The sequence below is a fragment of the Rattus norvegicus genome, chromosome 1 (genome assembly GCF_021556685.1).
Source record: "Rattus norvegicus strain SHRSP/BbbUtx chromosome 1, alternate assembly SHRSP_T2T, whole genome shotgun sequence".
NCBI lineage: Eukaryota > Metazoa > Chordata > Mammalia > Rodentia > Muridae > Rattus > Rattus norvegicus.
In genome coordinates, this window is record NC_141534.1 from 238,319,844 (window position 1) to 238,340,916 (window position 21,073).

At 39.4% G+C, this 21,073-nt stretch overlaps 1 protein-coding gene across 13 annotated transcripts in view; it reads right to left on the bottom strand.

Moving 5' to 3' along the window:
* Nucleotides 1-21,073, bottom strand: part of Rfx3 (regulatory factor X3) — a 260,295-nt gene that overhangs the window by 100,067 nt on the left and 139,155 nt on the right. For all 13 annotated transcript variants that reach the window (NR_172644.1, XR_015632361.1, XR_015632356.1 and 10 more), the window contains 1 exon segment: nucleotides 2,896-3,154. Coding sequence is in view for 9 of the 13 variants with exons in the window: in NM_001395594.1 (NP_001382523.1) it covers nucleotides 2,896-3,154 (259 nt within the window). In the remaining 4 variants the exon portion in view is untranslated.

Sequence of the window (21,073 nt, forward strand, 5' to 3'; positions counted from 1 at the left end):
TTCTGAGAGCCTTCTGCTTTCTCCACGTGAGTACTGAGGAATGAACTCAGGCCACCAGGTGTGCTGGGATACATGTCTATCTATAGAGTTATCTCGCATGCCAGATCGTTTACATCATCTCTGGGCTACTTGTAATATGTAAAATAGCATAAACATGCTAGAAAAAGTTAATATAGCAAGCCATTTGGGAGACAATCGGAAGCAGAAAGTGTACACATGTTCACCACAGTTCTTTCCCAAGACTTTTCTGGGAGGCTGGCTGAATCCACGTGGATAAAGTGCATAGCTGTAGAGAGATGACTCTGTCTTCTGCAGTCAGCAGTTGGGCTACAACACCAGCGACTCCTACAGTCAGGTACACTATTTATGCTACACAGTACAAGCCTAAGTCCAGCCAGAGAAAAAGTGAACTTAAATGGCATAGAGCACATGCCTCATTGTAGAGATACACACTTGATTGAATCTCGACCAACAGTAAGCTGCCAAACACTGCTCACAGACATGCTCGCTAAGGTTTTATGGTGACAGGAAAACAAAATACACGACAGCAAGAAAGTAACCTGGTGACTCAGCCCCTACGGAAAGCATGCCTGACTTCTAAGAACCCAAACAATGGGAAATGTGCTGTTTTCAGCGTTGGCTGAGGGTACTAGGGAAAGTTCCAAGGCTAAAGAAGACTTAAATTTTGCTCATGTGCTCTACTAAAGTAGAACTGTAAAGGACAAGAAAACTCAGACTGGGCTCTGAACTTACATGTGCAGCACTGGAGTGAATGCACAGCAAACAGGCAGCTCGGCAACAAATCTAAGCAAACCTAGGAAAGCCTGGCAGACGCATACAGACAGGTTTGGCTATACAGATAACTATCATATGGATTTCTGTGAGAACCCATGGATACAAAATTTCTCTTCATAATCAACTTTTATACATTTTTTGTTTTTAAAGGAAGTATTAATGTAAAAAGGTTCAACTGACAAACTGACATAACAAAAAAATTCTTACAGAGTTGTATACTCTAGGAATAACATCTTGCATATTCTGTATAGAAAAACAAAGGCATCCACTATTGAAAAAAACTGTAGTTTTTCTTTTTAATATCTATAACTATAGATTAAAATGACCTGAAACATAATATTTACATAATTTAGCACCAGAGCTTATAAATTAAGCAAACATTAATCAGGTTATTACTGGGGATATTTAGGTAGCTAAACCTGGCCTGAAGGCAAATGAAAAAGGCTCCAAGAGCTGAGAGGGAAAGGATGGCATCACGGAGAGAACAGGCAAAACAGAGGAGACAGCACAGTAGGCTTGACAAGTCGCAGGGACTCCCCGACCGCTGCAAACGGCTCTGGGACCACTCTCCTTCTGTGATAAATATAGACCTAGTGTTTGTCTCTATTTCCTTACTCTTTAGGACAGCACTCTGTTTTGTTCACACAATGCCATGGCTAGAGAGGATATGGTTGAGTAGTGTCAACTTTATTTTGCAATCAATATATAAACATTTGTATGACTGAAAAGTTAGAATTGTAAAATTATTAAAAGAAAGGGACAATACATATGAAAAGCACTTTGAAAATACATAGAAAATAGTGGGATTGTTTCAAGTATCTCTCCATTTAATTTGATATTGGCTGAAAAAAACCCTTTATACTCAGTACAGCTGTTCTAATGTTAGGAAAACACTGAATTTACAATAATGGTTTAAAGTTTGACTAGGAAGAGGGAAATAATAATGACATCAGCATCATTATTACAGCACACACAGAAATCATGATGAACCCATGGAGAAAAGTACAAGCCACTCACTGCTACTATTCCCTCCCCAAGTCACCACTCCCTTCTTTCATTTCAAGAACAAGCTTCATGGAGACCTCATGAGCAAAGTGTATATACTTCATTCAGATCTCAGCACTAGACTCCCACTTCTATGCAGAGCTGGGAGTAGAACTAAGGACCACTGTCATGTGGCACTGAGCTACGTCCCTGGCCCCACCAGCACAACTAGTTCATATAGCTAAGGAGAAAGTCAATTCCATTGCTATCTGTCTTAGATGACCATTCTCTTTTTTTTATGCACAGTTGAGGTTACAGCTTGATGGTATCAAATGGGACATAACTTGCTATATTTCTGACAGCATTTCAATGAATTAATACTCTCTTACTGATCTGTCACCCTTCTGTGTCAAAATGCATCTTTAAATTTAAATACTTGAAAAGTGCTATATGAAGCTGTGGCCTCACACTATCATTTGCTCATACCTGTGGTCAGGATCAACACAAGTGTCTCATATGTGAATCACATGTTATCAGTGCTTCCCAGAGGGTAAATGCACGTGGTCACATGACATAGCCCAGTCCAGCCCCAAACTCCCGATCCTCATTACCGCTGCCTCCCATGAGCTAAGATGACTGACAGGCATGTATCCACACGATTGTTTTAAGTTAAGTACTAATATTGATAGGTAAACCAAGTACATATGGCTCTCTGTTGTAAAAGGAAACTAGCTTTTTTAATGTATTAAATAAAATACAGTACAGGTGGTATACAATTCAGGCTGGCCTGGAATTCACAGAAATTCTTTAGCCTCAGTCTCTGGGTGCAAAACTCCAGGCATGAGCCCCAAGCACAGCAAAGTCAGTATTTGCATTAGAAAAACTCATTTATCTAAATCTAGCTTTTTATTACTGATAAGACCTTTCTAATTACTGATCTGGAGCATACATGTCAGTAGTGCTCCTGTTACCTGTTACATCCTCTAATATGCCAGGATAGGAAAAGTGCTTCACACAATTTGCCCAACTCTAATTGATGTGATATTACTCTCCATAGGAAAAAACTGTTCAATAGAATCCATAGAAGCTAATGTAAATAAAAACTTAAACACTTACTGTCGCTGGGGAGGCCCGAGTTGTGTGTGTCACTGAATGACCAGAATTCTCCATCGAATTGCCAATCAGATAGGTTCCTCCCGAGCTGCTGATGAGTTGTCCTCCTGTGACGCCCATCTGGATACCACCAGTACCCACCATACTGTGGGAGGACACCACCGTCGTCACCTGTGCAGAGCTTCCTTGAGTGTCAAAGTAGTTCCCTCCAGTGTTTTGGCTATACATCTGCGTCTCCGTGTAGGGGTACGTTGTTGTTCGGCTTTGGAAGAAGAAAGCACAGGAGAAATTTATTAGCTTGTTTATATCATGATTGTTCTCTTTAATAAAATATTGTAAAATAAATCAATAATATACAACCTCTGAATCCTGCTAAAATTTATATTTCTCTGTAAAATATTATTCCTACCAATGGTTGGATTTCCTTTCCAAATTAAGTGCCTGTCTCTTTAAGGGGAGCCTTACCTTGGTTTTGTACTGTAGAGCATTTGCCCACTAGAGGAGTGCATCTCTAACTATGAATACGAATATGTCAGTGCTCTTCAAGAAGTCTGCTAAGCAAACTCCTTCCTTTCACCTCAGGTGTGTGCTAGTGTTAGGAAGACGAGGATCTGCAACATCAGGGAGCTGGCTGACAGTCCACCTTTCAGGCCACCTCACATCCCTGGATGACTAGGGGTTACTCTTCATATCTGAAGAATCTTCTATGCATTCTTTCCTTAATGTCAAAGGACCTGGAGCTGACACACTTCTATCTGGTGGCTCTCTCCTTCACACTCTTTCTACTTAGTTAATGACTGTGCCGCCCTTCATGTACTTACTCTCCACTTCTGAAAAAGTCTGGTCAAGCCTCTGACCTTAGCCTTTCAGTGAAATGGCTTTTAATAAGGTCACTTGTGACCAGATGTAAATACCGGGCTAAAAGGCTCCTGTCAGCCCTTGTCTCCTTTGACCTCTCTGCAGAATGACACTGCTGGCCACTGCATGTTGCCCTTTTCTTCTTTCTCTGTTTTGATTAAGCCTATCTGATTTTTTTTACTTTCAGTTGATGACATCTTACATTATAAGGTGACTTTACATTCCTTTTTATTTTGTAATATGTAAAAGCTCACGAGATGTTACGAAAGTACAGAAATATAGAAATGTACAACCACAAACACTTCACATGCTTATATCTTTAAAAGTTCAGTTCCTGGTTGCTGCCGCCGCAAAGAGCCCGAAGGCAGCACCCCGCGGGCGAACTTGAGCCTCGGGACCACAGGTAAGACCAACTTTTCTGCTGCAAGAAAGCTGCCTGGTGAACTCAAGACACAGGCCCACAGGAACAGCTGAAGACCTGTAGAGAGGAAAAACTACACGCCCGAAAGCAGAACACTCTGTCCCCATAACTGACTGAAAGAGAGGAAAACAGGTCTACAGCACTCCTGACACACAGGCTTATAGGACAGTCTAGCCACTGTCAGAAATAGCAGAACAAAGTAACGCTAGAGATAATCTGATGGCGAGAGGCAAGCACAGGAACCCAAGCAACAGAAACCAAGACTACATGGCACCATCGGAGCCCAATTCTCCCACCAAAACAAACATGGAATATCCAAACACACCAGAAAAGCAAGATCTAGTTTCAAAATCATATTTGATCATGATGCTGGAGGACTTCAAGAAAGACGTGAAGAACTCCCTTAGGGAAACACAGGAAAACATTAATAAACAAGTACAAGCCTACAGAGAGGAATCGCAAAAATCCCTGAAAGAATCGCAAAAATCCCTGAAAGAATTCCAGGAAAACACAATCAAACAGTTGAAGGAATTAAAAATGGAAATAGAAGCAATCAAGAAAGAACACATGGAAACAACCCTGGATATAGAAAACCAAAAGAAGAAACAAGGAGCTGTAGATACAAGCTTCACCAACAGAATACAAGAGATGGAAGAGAGAATCTCAGGAGCAGAAGATTCCATAGAAATCATCGACTCAACTGTCAAAGATAATGTAAAGCGGAAAAAGCTACTGGTCCAAAACATACAGGAAATCCAGGACTCAATGAGAAGATCAAACGTAAGGATAATAGGTATAGAAGAGAGTGAAGACTCCCAGCTCAAAGGACCAGTAAATATCTTCAACAAAATCATAGAAGAAAACTTCCCTAACCTAAAAAAAGAGATACCCATAGACATACAAGAAGCCTACAGAACTCCAAATAGATTGGACCAGAAAAGAAACACCTCCTGTCACATAATTGTCAAAACACCAAACGCACAAAATAAAGAAAGAATATTAAAAGCAGTAAGGGAAAAGGTCAAGTAACATATAAAGGCAGACCTATCAGAATCACACCAGACTTCTCGCCAGAAACTATGAAGGCCAGAAGATCCTGGACTGATGTCATACAGACCCTAAGAGAACACAAATGCCAGCCCAGGTTACTGTATCCTGCAAAACTCTCAATTAACATAGATGGAGAAACCAAGATATTCCATGACAAAACCAAATTTACACAATATCTTTCTACAAATCCAGCACTACAAAGGATAATAAATGGTAAAGCCCAACATAAGGAGGCAAGCTATACCCTAGAAGAAGCAAGAAACTAATCGTCTTGGCAACAAAACAAAGAGAGTGAAAGCACACAAACATAACCTCACATCCAAATATGAATATAACGGGAAGCAATAATCACTATTCCTTAATATCTCTCAACATCAATGGCCTCAACTCCCCAATAAAAAGACATAGATTAACAAACTGGATACGCAATGAGGACCCTGCATTCTGCTGCCTACAGGAAACACACCTCAGAGACAAAGACAGACACTACCTCAGAGTGAAAGGCTGGAAAACAACTTTCCAAGCAAATGGTCAGAAGAAGCAAGCTGGAGTAGCCATCCTAATATCAAATAAAATCAATTTTCAACTAAAAGTCATCAAAAAAGATAAGGAAGGACACTTCATATTCATCAAAGGAAAAATCCACCAAGATGAACTCTCAATCCTAAATATCTATGCCCCAAATACAAGGGCACCTACATACGTAAAGGAAACCTTACTAAAGCTCAAAACACACATTGCACCTCACACAATAATAGTGGGTGATTTCAACACCCCACTCTCATCAATGGACAGATCATGGAAACAGAAATTAAACAGTGATGTCGACAGACTAAGAGAAGTCATGAGCCAAATGGACTTAACAGATATTTATAGAACATTCTATCCTAAAGCAAAAGGATATACCTTCTTCTCAGCTCCTCATGGTACTTTCTCCAAAATTGACCATATAATTGGTCAAAAAACGGGCCTCAACAGGTACAAAAAGATAGAAATAATACCATGCGTGCTATCGGACCACCACGGCCTAAAACTGGTCTTCAATAACAATAAGGGAAGAATGCCCACATATACGTAGAAATTGAACAATGCTCTACTCAATGATAACCTGGTCAAGGAAGAAATAAAGAAAGAAATTAAAAACTTTTTAGAATTTAATGAAAATGAAGGTACAACATACCCAAACTTATGGGACACAATGAAAGCTGTGCTAAGAGGAAAACTCATAGCGCTGAGTGCCTGCAGAAAGAAACAGGAAAGAGCATATATCAGCAGCTTGACAGCACACCTAAAAGCTCTAGAACAAAAAGAAGCAAATACACCCAGGAGGAGTAGAAGGCAGGAAAGAATCAAACTCAGAGCTGAAATCAACCAAGTAGAAACAAAAAGGACCATAGAAAGAATCAACAGAACCAAAAGTTGGTTCTTTGAGAAAATCAACAAGATAGATAAACCCTTAGCCAGACTAACGAGAGGACACAGAGAGTGCGTCCAAATTAACAAAATCAGAAATGAAAAGGGAGACATAACTACAGATTCAGAGGAAATTCAAAAAATCATCAGATCTTACTATAAAAACCTATATTCAACAAAACTTGAAAATCTTCATGAAATGGACAATTTCCTAGACAGATACCAGGTACCGAAGTTAAATCAGGAACAGATAAACCAATTAAACAACCCCATAACTCCTAAGGAAATAGAAGCAGTCATTAAAGGTCTCCCAACCAAAAAGAGCCCAGGTCTAGACGGGTTTAGTGCAGAATTCTATCAAACCTTCATAGAAGACCTCATACCAATATTATCCAAACTATTCCACAAAATTGAAACAGATGGATTACTACCGAATACCTTCTACGAAGCCACAATTACTCTTATACCTAAACCAGACAAAGACACAACAAAGAAAGAGAACTTCAGACCAATTTCCCTTATGAATATCGACGCAAAAATACTCAACAAAATTCTGGCAAACCGAATCCAAGAGCACATCAAAACAATCATCCACCATGATCAAGTAGGCTTCATCCCAGGCATGCAGGGATGGTTTAATATACGGAAAACCATCAACGTGATCCATTATACAAACAAACTGAAAGAACAGAACCACATGATCATTTCATTAGATGCTGAGAAAGCATTTGACAAAATTCAACACCCCTTCATGATAAAAGTCCTGGAAAGAATAGGAATTCAAGGCCCATACCTAAACATAGTAAAAGCCATATACAGCAAACCAGTTGCTAACATTAAACTAAATGGAGAGAAACTTGAAGCAATCCCACTAAAATCAGGGACTAGACAAGGCTGCCCACTCTCTCCCTACTTATTCAATATAGTTCTTGAAGTTCTAGCCAGAGCAATCAGACAACAAAAGGAGATCAAGGGGATACAGATCGGAAAAGAAGAGGTCAAAATATCACTATTTGCAGATGACATGATAGTATATTTAAGTGATCCCAAAAGTTCCACCAGAGAACTACTAAAGCTGATAAACAACTTCAGCAAAGTGGCTGGGTATAAAATTAACTCAAATAAATCAGTTGCCTTCCTCTATACAAAAGAGAAACAAGCCGAGAAAGAAATTAGGGAAACGACACCCTTCATAATAGACCCAAATAATATAAAGTACCTCGGTGTGACTTTAACCAAGCAAGTAAAAGATCTGTACAATAAGAACTTCAAGACACTGAGGAAAGAAATTGAAGAAGACCTCAGAAGATGGAAAGATCTCCCATGCTCATGGATTGGCAGGATTAATATAGTAAAAATGGCCATTTTACCAAAAGCAATCTACAGATTCAATGCAATCCCCATCAAAATACCAATCCAATTCTTCAAAGAGTTAGACAGAACAATTTGCAAATTCATCTGGATTAACAAAAAACCCAGGATAGCTAAAACTATCCTCAACAATAAAAGGACTTCAGGGGGAATCACTATCCCTGAACTCAAGCAGTATTACAGAGCAATAGTGATAAAAACTGCATGGTATTGGTACAGAGACAGGCAGATAGACCAATGGAATAGAATTGAAGACCCAGAAATGAACCCACACACCTATGGTCACTTGATTTTTGACAAAGGAGCCAAAACCATCCAATGGAAAAAAGATAGCATTTTCAGCAAATGGTGCTGGTTCAACTGGAGGTCAACATGTAGAAGAATGCAGATCGATCCATGCTTATCACCCTGTACAAAGCTTAAGTCCAAGTGGATCAAGGACCTCCACATCAAACCAGACACACTCAAACTAATAGAAGAAAAACTAGGGAAGCATCTGGAACACATGGGCACTGGAAAAAATTTCCTGAACAAAACACCAATGGCTTATGCTCTAAGATCAAGAATCGACAAATGGGATCTCATAAAACTGCAAAGCTTCTGTAAGGCAAAGGACACTGTGGTTAGGACAAAACGGCAACCAACAGATTGGGAAAAGATCTTTACCAATCCTACAACAGATAGAGGCCTTATATCCAAAATATACAAAGAACTCAAGAAGTTAGACCGCAGGGAAACAAATAACCCTATTAAAAAATGGGGTTCAGAGCTAAACAAAGAATTCACAGCTGAGGAATGCCGAATGGCTGAGAAACACCTAAAGAAATGTTCAACATTTTTAGTCATAAGGGAAATGCAAATCAAAACAACCCTGAGATTTCACCTCACACCAGTGAGAATGGCTAAGATCAAAAACTCAGGGGACAGCAGATGCTGGCGAGGATGTGGAGAAAGAGGAACACTCCTCCATTGTTGGTGGGATTGCAGACTGGTACAACCATTCTGGAAATCAGTCTGGAGGTTCCTCAGAAAATTGGACATTGAACTGCCTGAGGATCCAGCTATACCTCTCTTGGGCATATACCCAAAAGATGCCTCAACATATAAAAGAGACACGTGCTCCACTATGTTCATTGCAGCCTTATTTATAATAGCCAGAAACTGGAAAGAACCCAGATGCCCTTCAACAGAGGAATGGATACAGAAAATGTGGTACATCTACACAATGGAATATTACTCAGCTATCAAAAACAATGACTTTATGAAATTCGTAGGCAAATGGTTGGAACTGGAAAATATCATCCTCAGTGAGCTAACCCAATCACAGAAAGACATACATGGTATGCACTCATTGATAAGTGGCTATTAGCCCAAATGCTTGAATTACCCTAGATCCCTAGAACAAACGAAACTCAAGACGGATGATCAAAATGTGAATGCTTCACTCCTTCTTTAAATGAGGAAAATGAATACCCTTGGCAGGGAAGGGAGAGGCAAAGATTAAAACAGAGACTGTAGGAACACCCATTCAGAGCCTGCCCCACATGTGGCCCATACATATACAGCCACCCAATTAGACAAGATGGATGAAGCAAAGAAGTGCAGGCCGACAGGAGCCGGATGTAGATCGCTTCTGAGAGACACAGCCAGAATACAGCAAATACAGAGGCGAATGCCAGCAGCAAACCACTGAACTGAGAATAGGACCCCCGTTGAAGGAATCAGAGAAAGAACTGGAAGAGCTTGAAGGGGCTCGAGACCCCATATGTACAACAATGCCAAGCAACCAGAGCTTCCAGGGACTAAGCCACTACCTAAAGACTATACATGGACTGACCCTGGACTCTGACCTCATAGGTAGCAATGAATATCCTAGTAAGAGCAGCAGTGGAAGGGGAAGCCCTGGGTCCTGCTAAGACTGAACCCCCAGTGAACTAGACTGTTGGGGGGAGGGTGGCAATGGGGGGAGGATGGGGAGGAGAACACCCATAAAGAAGGGGAGGGGGGAGGGGGGAGGGGGATGTTTGCCCGAAACCGGGAAAGGGAATAACACTCGAAATGTATATAAGAAATACTCAAGTTAATAATAATAAAAAAAAAAGTTCAAAGGATAAACCAACATTTCCAGTTCTTGCTCTTCTCTCCGTCCTTCCTACTGCTCCAAGCCTGGCTGTTGAGTAGGCATCACACCCTTTTGACGTCAACCAGTTTCCTGCTTTGTTTCCTGTGCATTTCATTTCTCCTCTTTACCTTCCTCAGTGTTAACACACAGCCCCCTTTCATACTCTTCCTAGTCTTGGCATGTTCCATATGGTAGTTTTTGTGGTTTCTGCATTTCTTGCTAATTTAACTTAAACCACAGGAATTTATCGTATTTATCGTGTACTGCACAACACACGTGTGCTCACACTAAGCTATCTGGAGATAAGAAGCTGTATTCTCAAGTTCTAACGTCCGAGTTTCTAAAGTCAACAGTCATCTGAACAGCCACACGACTCGGGGAGTGTGGAGATGAGGAGCTGGTGCCCACGCGGAGCCTTGACCTCTGTGCTCGGTCTTTGGTGTGGGAAGGAACGCTGCAGGCTACAAAAAGAAAAATGTAAAAACTAAGCCAACCACAAAACCTTTTCCCCACAATCAGTTCTGTCTGCATTATAAGCTAAAGCAACAGTGACACAGAACTCGTGGGAGTAGCCAACCCATACCCAACACTGCTTGGCGACCAAGAACCAGAGACTACAAAGCCCAGAGAGGTAAGAAAAGGCCCTAAAAATGGATCAATAAAATGACTCTGGATGATACTGTGTTGATCTCATAGTCTGCACCTTACTCAGCTGCTATCAGAGTTCATCCTGTAGGAGAAAAGAACTGATGCGGACACCACAGGCAGACATTACATGCAGAGAGTCCCTGGAGCACACAGCTCTAAATGGAGGGCATTCGCCAACCCCTTCCTGAAACGCTCGGGGAACACTGTTCAGGAGGACATGGGAAGCGTGTAAGGGCCGGAGAGGATGGAAGGCAGCAGCAGAACAAGGCTCTGAACCACCTGAGCAAGGCTCACATGGACTCAGAGACTGAAGCAGCGAGTAGAGCTGACCCGGGGCTGCACCAGTCCTCTGTGCGCATCATGGCTCTCTGCTTACTGTTCTTTCTGGGACTCCTGAGGGTGTGATGAGTGCCTGATTCTTGTGCCTCTTGGGGGTCTGTTGTGTTAGGTTGCCTCAACCTTCTGCTTTCTGTTTTATCTAATATTTTATTTTCTTATTTTTGGTTGTGATCTTTTAGAAGCCTGACTTTTTTTTTTTTTTTTTTAATGACAGACAGGACAGACTGGATCCAGAGTGGAGGGAGATGAGCAGTTGGGAGGAGGAGAGGGAGTAGAAATTGTTAATTAGGATATTTTATATGAGAAAAGAATCTACTTTAAATAAAAAGGAACAAAAGAAAACAGAAACTCTATGCTAGGAAGCACCCTCAAAGGTTCTTGTTCTTTTATACCCTTCATCAGGGCAGAGAATAGCACCTCTAATTCCAGTGTTTGACATTAGAGCTAGTGCTTCTTTTATGCTGATATAAGCCAGTAAATCCTAAGAATTTTCTTTTAAATAAAACATGGAATTCTACAATATTCCTTTCCATCCTCATAATCCTTAATTCACAATGCCATTTATTATAGCTGCCTTCTAATTGGTTTTCTTTCTTCAATCCTGGATCTCTGCCAATTTTCATCCAATTTTGCTGCCATGGGAATTTTTCTAAACTATAAATATGGAAACAAATTTTTACTAAAAAATCTTGCCATGATTACTGCTTTCAAAACTCTTCCTTGCCTTCAAAAACTACTCAGAACCTTACAGGAAGCACTAGGGTTGGTTTGCACATAATCTCAGAACTCAGTCATGCTCATGGTCTTAAACGCTTCAATAACAGCATAATGGGCATCATTTTCCTCCAGAAAGTACCATTTTCTCTACCCTTTTTGCTTTGCTTAGTGAGCTTTCTTATTTCTCCCAAATTTCTTCCTTTGTCCTAATCACCCTTAAAGTTCAGTATAAGTTCCTCATCTCAGATTTATTTTCTGCATCTTTGCCCACCATAACCACCTGCACTGCTAAAACACAGCTTCCAATAAACTGACTGCTAATTCACTCATACATCTCTGTAGTCCCGTGAAGTTGTACCTCACTTCTATCTATAAGCCTGACACAATGCAGTCACTATACAAAGTGAGCACAATGAGTAGCCAGTAACTTACAACACAGTTTCTATTGGCCATAATACTCAGCTTTATAAACTTCAGTAACCATTTTTAATATTTTGTTAATCATAAGATATCATGTGAAGCTAAGACTTTTAAATTTTCAATGAGAAATTTTATTCCAATACAATTCATATAAATTATAGAAAGGTAATTTTCATGACTCCTAATGAGATTCTGCTATAAACATAGATTAGTGTCTCACTCAGCCATCATCAGAGAAGCTTCTTGTAGTTGATGGGAACTAACACAACAAGATAACATGAAGAAAGGCTTTGGATCACTCAGTACTAAATGAGATGCATTCACCAAACCCTCCCCTCAGGGCCCAGGCATCTGTATGGAAGAGAAGGTAGAAAGATTGTGAGAACTCTCTCTCTCTCTCTCTCTCTCTCTCTCTCTCTCTCTCTCTCTCTGTCTCTCTGTCTCTCTGTCTCTCTCTCTCTCTCTCTGTGTGTGTGTGTGTGTGTGTGTGTGTGTGTGTGTGTGTGTGTAGGGTGAGTGCAAGGAAATAGTGTTTTCAAGGACTGATAACACATATGAACTCAGAAACTGTGTTAGCATTCATGGGGCCTGTACATGTATTTAAAAAAAAACTGAAAATGCCATTTAAAACACATGTAAAATTCTTATCATTGCTATAATTTCTCAAACTAGAAGTCTACTATATTTAATAAAGATAACCATGTTGATTTCACATTTAGATTAAAAGAAAGAAAAGTTCATGTTAATTTATGTCCACTAAATATAAAACAGCCTCATTTAATAATGCATAAATTAAGACAACCTGATGTTGGTATAAATTATAGTCAAATGAGTTGTCATGAATGCATTCAGGGCAATAAATAGCCACACATGCAAGACAACATGGTTCTGTTTCTCTTTTCAAGTCCAAGAGTGATAAGTGAGTATGCCCCCATGGAGAAGTTTCCCAAATTACAGACATAGTAACTACTAAAGACAGCTCAGTGTTGTTGATTATTTACTATACAACACACTCTACATACTTGTTGTAGAGGAATTTTAACCTAGCAACAAGGCTGCTCTGGCAAGGGATCACATCCAAAAACCTTTTAGGTCTATGTGATTCCACTGGAGTATAGATGTACTCTGGAGTTACAGTGTGGTCTGGCTGGAATATAGACAAGCCCTTAGTACACACCTTTAATCCCCACCAATAGAAGTAAGATTAGTTTGTAGAAGGAAAACAGCAATGTTTGAGAGTGACATCTAATTGAGGGGCAGACAAAGTGGCAAATCAGAGAAAGCTTTGACAAAATGAGTCAGAGATAAGGATACACCCAACTCTCACAAGAACAGTCGAGAGGTGACTTAAAAGATCCAGGCAGAAAGAGAGAGGAGGCAGTTTAACTGGGACAGTTTTATACAGAGACAGACTGTTCAGTAAGAAGCCTAAAAAAGCCAGATTGAATCAGTCAGCTTGGAAAGTACTTTGAGCTGGAATAGCTGAGTTGAACAGCCAGAACTCAAACAGAACTAGAAAAGGTGAGTTTATTCAACAGTAAGCCCCTGAGATGACAATTACATGTGGTAGATAAAAGTTACTTCTACACTTTCATGTATTCTTTAATTTGTGTGGTGATTCTTTGTTTGATACAATTCATGTTTCACGCACAATCTGAATCAGATCAAAGGATTTGCCCAAAGTTAAACACTAATGAACCAAAGATTTAATACTCAAACTCAGATCGTGTTCTGAACCTTATGGAAAGAACTTGTGATTTTATACACATAAATTTTATCTATGAAGAACTATGAAGGAACCATTCTAAAGGATAGGAAAGGGGCTCTTAGATTTTCTGTTGTGATTTAGGATTATGTTTCCTTAGTTATGACTCTTTTTATTCTGAGTGGGACTCTCAATGCTGAAGAAGGGATGGTGGAGAAGCCAGAGGCAGGGAAGAGGATATAATGAAACGTGTTAATTCCAGCAGTTTTATGAACATGGACATTGTTACTAGAGCTTAAGAAAAATATATCAAGGGACAAGAGTCACTCCATTTTTTATGTGTGTCTCCTTCATGAAATTCTCAACAGATATATCAGTAAGACACATGCACTGCATAAATCCATGAAATCTCAATAACCGTCAGGCCAGCATGAAAACAGGGCCGTGGAAAGTTACTTTAGTTTTCACAGTGTCTTCTAGCTGGGAATGACTCATGGGCTAGAAAATAGCCACAGAGTAAGAGAAGGGAGTGAGCACCAAAGAGTATACCAAAGTTACAGAGTTACACAGAGCACCATGCATGGTCCATAAGGTTGGCTTGGTTGTTTCATGGACACACAGTAGTTAAGACATGCCAAGTCTAAGTGACTATTTACAAAAGCACAATTAGGAAAGGAGGAGTATGAATTGTCTAAATTTGATCTTGATCAAATATATAGATAGATATATAGATATGTATGCATACATACATACATATATGATTTTCAAATACTAGGTTGATACTAGAAGTAGGCCATAATAGCCTTGCATTGCTTTTAATCTTTGGTGAGCAAACACTACCTTGTTAAACAGTATGTTCAGAGCCCAAATGAAACCAAAGTAACACACAAGTAACACCTTTAAGTCTTACTAAGTTTAAATGTTTAAGCTCCTAAATCAGTACCTAGAATATATCATCATCGTCATCGTCGTCGTCGTCATCTCACTACACCACCACCATTTGGTTTGTGTGATTTTGGTGTTTATGAGACTGTGTCTCACAGTGTAGTCTAGGCTTGACTGGTCTCAAGATCCTCAAATCTCAGATCACACTCAGCTTTGAAGAATGATTTTTTTAAATACCAAGAGAAAAGCAAATAGTTCTTCTGGACTAGAAACAATGACTCCTCGGGTACCACAATCAGTTTTTCATGCTATAAACACTGACTGCATCTTTCATTTTTTTCCCTTTCATTTCTTGCTTCAATATTATTTTCCTCAGAAATCTCCTAAACACATTCAAGGAAACGTCTCAGTTACAGTCTGTCAGGTGTTTATTTTTTGACTGAACTTTCCTGAAACGGTCAAATTATTAGGCAGCTTTATACACATTCAGATGTCCTGTGTCCATTTTCAGACAAGCTGCCAAAGGCCGAGAGTTGTGAAAATGACGTGTCATGCAATTCCTACAGCTAACACAGACCTTGCTATCATTCTCAGGTGCACCCAGCAATGGATTTGGATGTGGATCATGCAGGGATATGGATGTATTTACTGGCAGAAGCTTCGTCAGAGCTCAATCTAAGGTTCTACATAAATGCCAGGACTCTCACCCTTTTCATTCAGTTGCTGAATGCTGCCGGAATCTCATCCTGCCTTGGCACATACCATGGTTAAGCATGTCTCCGAACATTCTCTACTTGCTTATTCATTAGAATGACTGAGCTAATTGAGCTAAGGTTTAACCATTTTTATTCCCCTTTCCAGGTTCTAGTGCCTTATGTACAAGTCCATAAAACAATTTCTCTAAACTATGTACCTTGCATTATATCAAGGTTTTGAATATCATGCCAATAATAAGCATAAAAGCCAACAAAATTATGAAAGGAGTAAATTAAAAAATAAAACCGCTTGTAAATTTCATGCTATAAATCGAATTATAAACATATAGTAATGGGACAATATCTGATGTTGTAAACTCACTAAAAATAGGCTTTCCTGCACATCTAATACTACCCTATTAATACATTTATTTTCCTTAAATATTTAAAGTATAAAACTAACATTAAAGGACTAGGTGCTAATTTAATAAAAACCATAAAAAAGAGGTTAATAGGTATAATAGTTTTTTAATAATTAGTCATTAAAAATTACAAGTTTTATTGCTTTCTTCAATAACTATGTAAATACTGCATATAAAATTTCCTGAAAGAAATGAAAAAAAAAAAACAGCATTCAAAAATCTTCAAGTAAGTCTGCATCTACAGTTCACTGAAAACCACTGCACATTGGAGGTGAGACACATGGCTTCAACCCCACTGAGCTTTACTTTATTTGTCTGTAAAATGGATGGGGAAAAAATGATCTCAATCTTTCAAACTCTGACATTCTAAGCAGCTATATTTGAATGTCTTTCATCTTTGGAGAGATGGGAGGTTTTATGTAGTTAACTCCAGAAGCCTTTCTCTAATTCTGAAGAGACACCTAAGTTCTTCTTGGACAAGGTCATTTCTCTGTCCAAGAAAGTTTCCTATGGAAGCAGTGAGCTGCTGAGTTTAAACGGGAAGTGGATGTCCACACCAGCTCCTGCACATCTTAGATTATGCATCAGTACAACACAAATGAAGAAAGCATCTTCTTCCCTTAGTTACAGAAATTCCATGTATTCATTTCTTCTAAGGAAAGAGGATTTTAAAGGTAATAAGAAAACCCAGTTTCATCTGCAAATTCTGAAACTTAGCTGTGTTACTTATGGAGGAAAATAGTAACTTAAAGTGGTTCCTTATTAATCATTTGAAGTAGATAGGAGAGGTAAGTGGGGGTCTTCAGAAAATGTGGTAACCATAGGAATTTCAAGAGGTGATGTTTAGAAAATTGAGTCCCTGTCTGTTCTGATGTTTATGAATTCTTAATAAATTACAAATGTGAGAAGTGTCATCTCCCAAAGTATAAAAGTTTTGGAAATACTGAGTTTCTTTCCTAAATACTGACTTTCTTTATTCCTGAATACAGGAATTTCTAAAACCTCAAAACCTCTATTAGGAACTGAGGATCTTCATGAAGACTGTTACATTTCTCCATTTGTGTAAGCACAGGAGGCTTTTAGGGGATGTGGATTTTGTAGAAGATGGTTTGGGAAATGTCTTCCTTTAGTTGATGACAAATGTACAGTCCCAAACCAGAGCAAGTGAGACAGAGTCGGTCCAGAGACTTCACAGCTATGCAAACAACAGTCACCTTTACATCTTAAAAACTGATTATCTCTAAACAATACACACTTCTTAGTTATGGCTTACAAAAAAAAAGCTATTATAAAATACACTTCTTAATTTTGCCATAGTCTAGATTACAACAATCTTTCCACTCTAACAAGCATGATGCATGGTTGTGGGGCAGAGAAGTCAAGAGGAAGGAACAAAGCAAAAACATACGTTTACTTTAAAGATTTGATTTCTTACTAACCAAGAGATTGTGACTGCAAAAGAACTCTCTCTTGTAGTCTGAGCTATTCCTCAGCTATTCAATCACAGAAACATAGATGACTAGAAATTAGATGTTTTAAAAGTTTGTACAAAGAGATAACTACGGCTTAGATTTGAAGAAATATCTTTGGGAGATACAGCTTAGGTTCCTCCAGAACATGAATAAAATAAGCTGAAGACTAGATGGAGTTATTACCCTTTCCCTTGAGTCAAAAGCAATGATTCTGTGTCAACACCCAGCACGGTAAAGTAGTCTCAATTGTTCAATTGAAATCCATGCCTACTTGCTATCCCACACTGTTAAGCCTGTTATGCTAGCAGTAATTGTCAATATTCACAGCAAGAACCAGGTAAACACTTTAGTTTCAGCAAATTATGATGATTACACATTCTCATAAGTGATTACACGCATCTGTGAGTGCTGTCATCGCTTCCTGAGTGAGACCCTGTGCATTATTGTCTACATGAAATGAGAGTGCTGGTAACACGGGCTGAGAGAACCAGACTTTCTAAGAGTGTGCAGGTTGCAGGGTCATGTACTGGGTGCTTGAAAGTTTATGTTAACGATCAGAGTCCCTCTCCTCTAGGAGTATCATTAGCAAAATGTGATTATCATCACACAGAAGTGGGACTCTGAGGTCTAAGTCAGAGATCAAATACTAACTGCCTATTAATCCAGCGTGACACAACAGAAGAATGGAGACCATACTTTCCTAACACATATGGAAGTCTACTGAATAAAAAGTAAGAATACAAATGACCTCGGATGGGCATTTGATACAAGAACTGTATGCAGTCTAATGGCAGCAGTATAAAATTACAAAAAGATTCAAATAGCTTATGATGAAAAAGTAATTATTTTGATGCCTGAGAAAAAATATTCATAGTCATCTACTCCCTAAAATCATGAGTATGATTCATAGTAACATAATGGCATTTCCTTGTTGAGTGTAAAGGGGATACTTCAAAACTCCTATTCAAAATGTATATTTGCTAGTAATGAGGGGTTTTAAAAGGCACATCTTCTCTCCTGACCAAGAGCGCTCACTGCGACACGATCCTAGGAATTGGAGATGCACTCTAGGCCCCCACAGTCCAGATCAAAGCTAATTGGACTTTGTAGCAAGTGAAATCATGACCTAGACCTCATTAGTCATGATCTAATCAACTGAACTAGTGGCCACAGAAAATAAGTGTTGGCACTAGACAGTTCCTTTGGAATCAGTTCTGCACTTAAACAGTTTTTACAATTTTAAAGAATCAACTTTAGAAATGATATTTTCTATAGTTTTATAAGTGTATAGATTCATTTAATTTATATTTATTACACAAAATGGTTAAATATATACAAGAAAGAACAAAAGGCCAACAGGATGGCTTAGTACTCACAGACTTACACCGCCATGCCTGAGCCCTGAAACCAACAGGGTAAAGGACAAACATCTATTCCTACGAGTTGCTCTTTTGTTTGATTTTGACACTCACATACATATAAACAAACTAACAAATGTAAAAGTACAGTAGAAAACACAGAGGGCAATGCAAAGAATTTGGGAAAGAAAAATGTAAGCAAAGCACAGCATTTACCAGCAATAATTAATGTTCGTACCAATTTCTTGATTGAGTCATAAATAGCTTCTGAGGGGCCATCTGCTGCTCTAGCTCAAAATCACATCCCTCTAGGTCATAGAGCAACACCCCCGGAACTACCTTAAACCAGCACAAAGAGGAAGGACTGACAGACTCTCTAACATCTCCCCTGAGTGCCCCTTTCCTTGGCTACCTAGCCTCTGTCACGCAGACCTGAAAGATAGGAACAACCTATACTCTCAGCCGTCACTGTCAGAAGCAATGACAGCTAACGGCGACGCTGCTTCTAGTAGCTTCTACAAAGATATTTATTTTCTCAGGGAATAAAGTTTCAGTGAGAAGCATCTTTCCATTTGGTATAAATGCCTACAGTAGTTTAAATTTATCATAAAATGTTCGACTCAAGCTGTGGAGGCCCTGAACCTACATAACAAATGAGTGAATATCAACTGTACTATTACTATGAAGAGAGTTGAATATTCACTAGGATAACAGGAATTTACTGACTTTTTATAAATTCCAATGATCTAAATAAATGTAGATAAAACAACCAAGTGGCAAGAAACTGTTTAGGGGCATTTCTTCTCAATATCAAAAACATAGGGCATTTGTCATGCAATACTGCATGGAAGGTAAGGGACGCTGCTGCCCTGTACACTGTACAGCGAAGGCAAGCTGATGTGGAAGAGAAGCTAGGTCTGTATGAGAGTGAAATGCTGTTCTAGGAGGAGGCTCACTCTACACAAGTTGGGGTAGGGGAGGGGCTGGAAAGAAAGAAGAACATGGCTGAATGCTATTTCAAAAGAAAAAAAATGTATTCAACTCACAGAAACATACTGGTACCTCCAATAAGTAGTTAAAGTTGGTTGCTGGAAGCAGGTGAGAAGAGAGGGAGGAGGAAGAAGAACGACAGGGAGATAAGTCTGTTTTCAGGTAATTAAGGTGCTCATATGGCAGGGGTATTATGGACGAATTCAGTAACTAATGAACAAATAGGACAAGTGGGAAATCTAGGTAAGATGCTGGATTAGAAGCTAAGGCTGGGTGAATGGCTAAAAGTCTAGGGGTGCACCACTCTGCCAAGATGTTCAAACCAAGTGCTCACCCAATACTGCATATACCATTAAACTCCCTGATCACAAACTCTGCCACTGCCTCAGCACTCACGCTGCCTGTGAGCAGACAGGGACGGGTCAGCAGACTCTGGCCTGAGCGGGCAGGGACGGGTCAGCAGACTCTGCCCATGAGCAGACAGGGACGGGTCAGCACTCAACGCTGCCCATGAGCAGACAGGGACTGGTCATCAGACTCTGGCCTGAAGGTTCTGAAATAAAGCAATGTACGCTCACAAAATTCTCCTCTTCTGCGCAGGCACACTTTCTGAGTTATTGAGACTCTCTGTCCTTCCCAACCTGTAGACACTAATACAAACAACAGGGCAAGGGAGGGGCTGCATCATCATAATGAGGAAAAATAACCAAATACATAATAGCTGCTATTCTTTTGTTATTGTTTATTTTCAGTCTTTAATTCTTGGTTGTTCAATTTTTCCCATAATTTTAATTTCTATTAGCATTTTAGAATTACTGAGCTGTGTTTTTAAAATTGCTGTCTCACAGAAAGAAAAGAAAAGATTTCAAAGCCTTCCCTTTTATTGAACTACAGAAATCCCAGTACTTTCTGATCTATGGTACTCTCTCTCTTAAAGTTCAATCCATACATTTCTACCCACTCACATTCAACCCCTTATATACTACTTTCCCAATCACTTTCTCATCTCCGTACATAGCAATATGGACAGCCTTGCCTTTAAAAAAATCCATAAACTTCATTTTCTCCAGTGCCACTATTTCTTGATCTAATGAGGCACACCAGAGTGTCCTATTGAAAGCAGCCAGTAAGGCACTGGGGAAGTAGAGCCATTTCTTAACACAACCAAATAAAAATGGAGACTATAGTTTTCAATGAGCACTCCTCTTCCACCTTTCTGAAGGACTCACATAAAAACAAATCAAAATGAAATCTTAGGAAAAGATAAAGTAAATCAAGAGGACACATCCATCCCA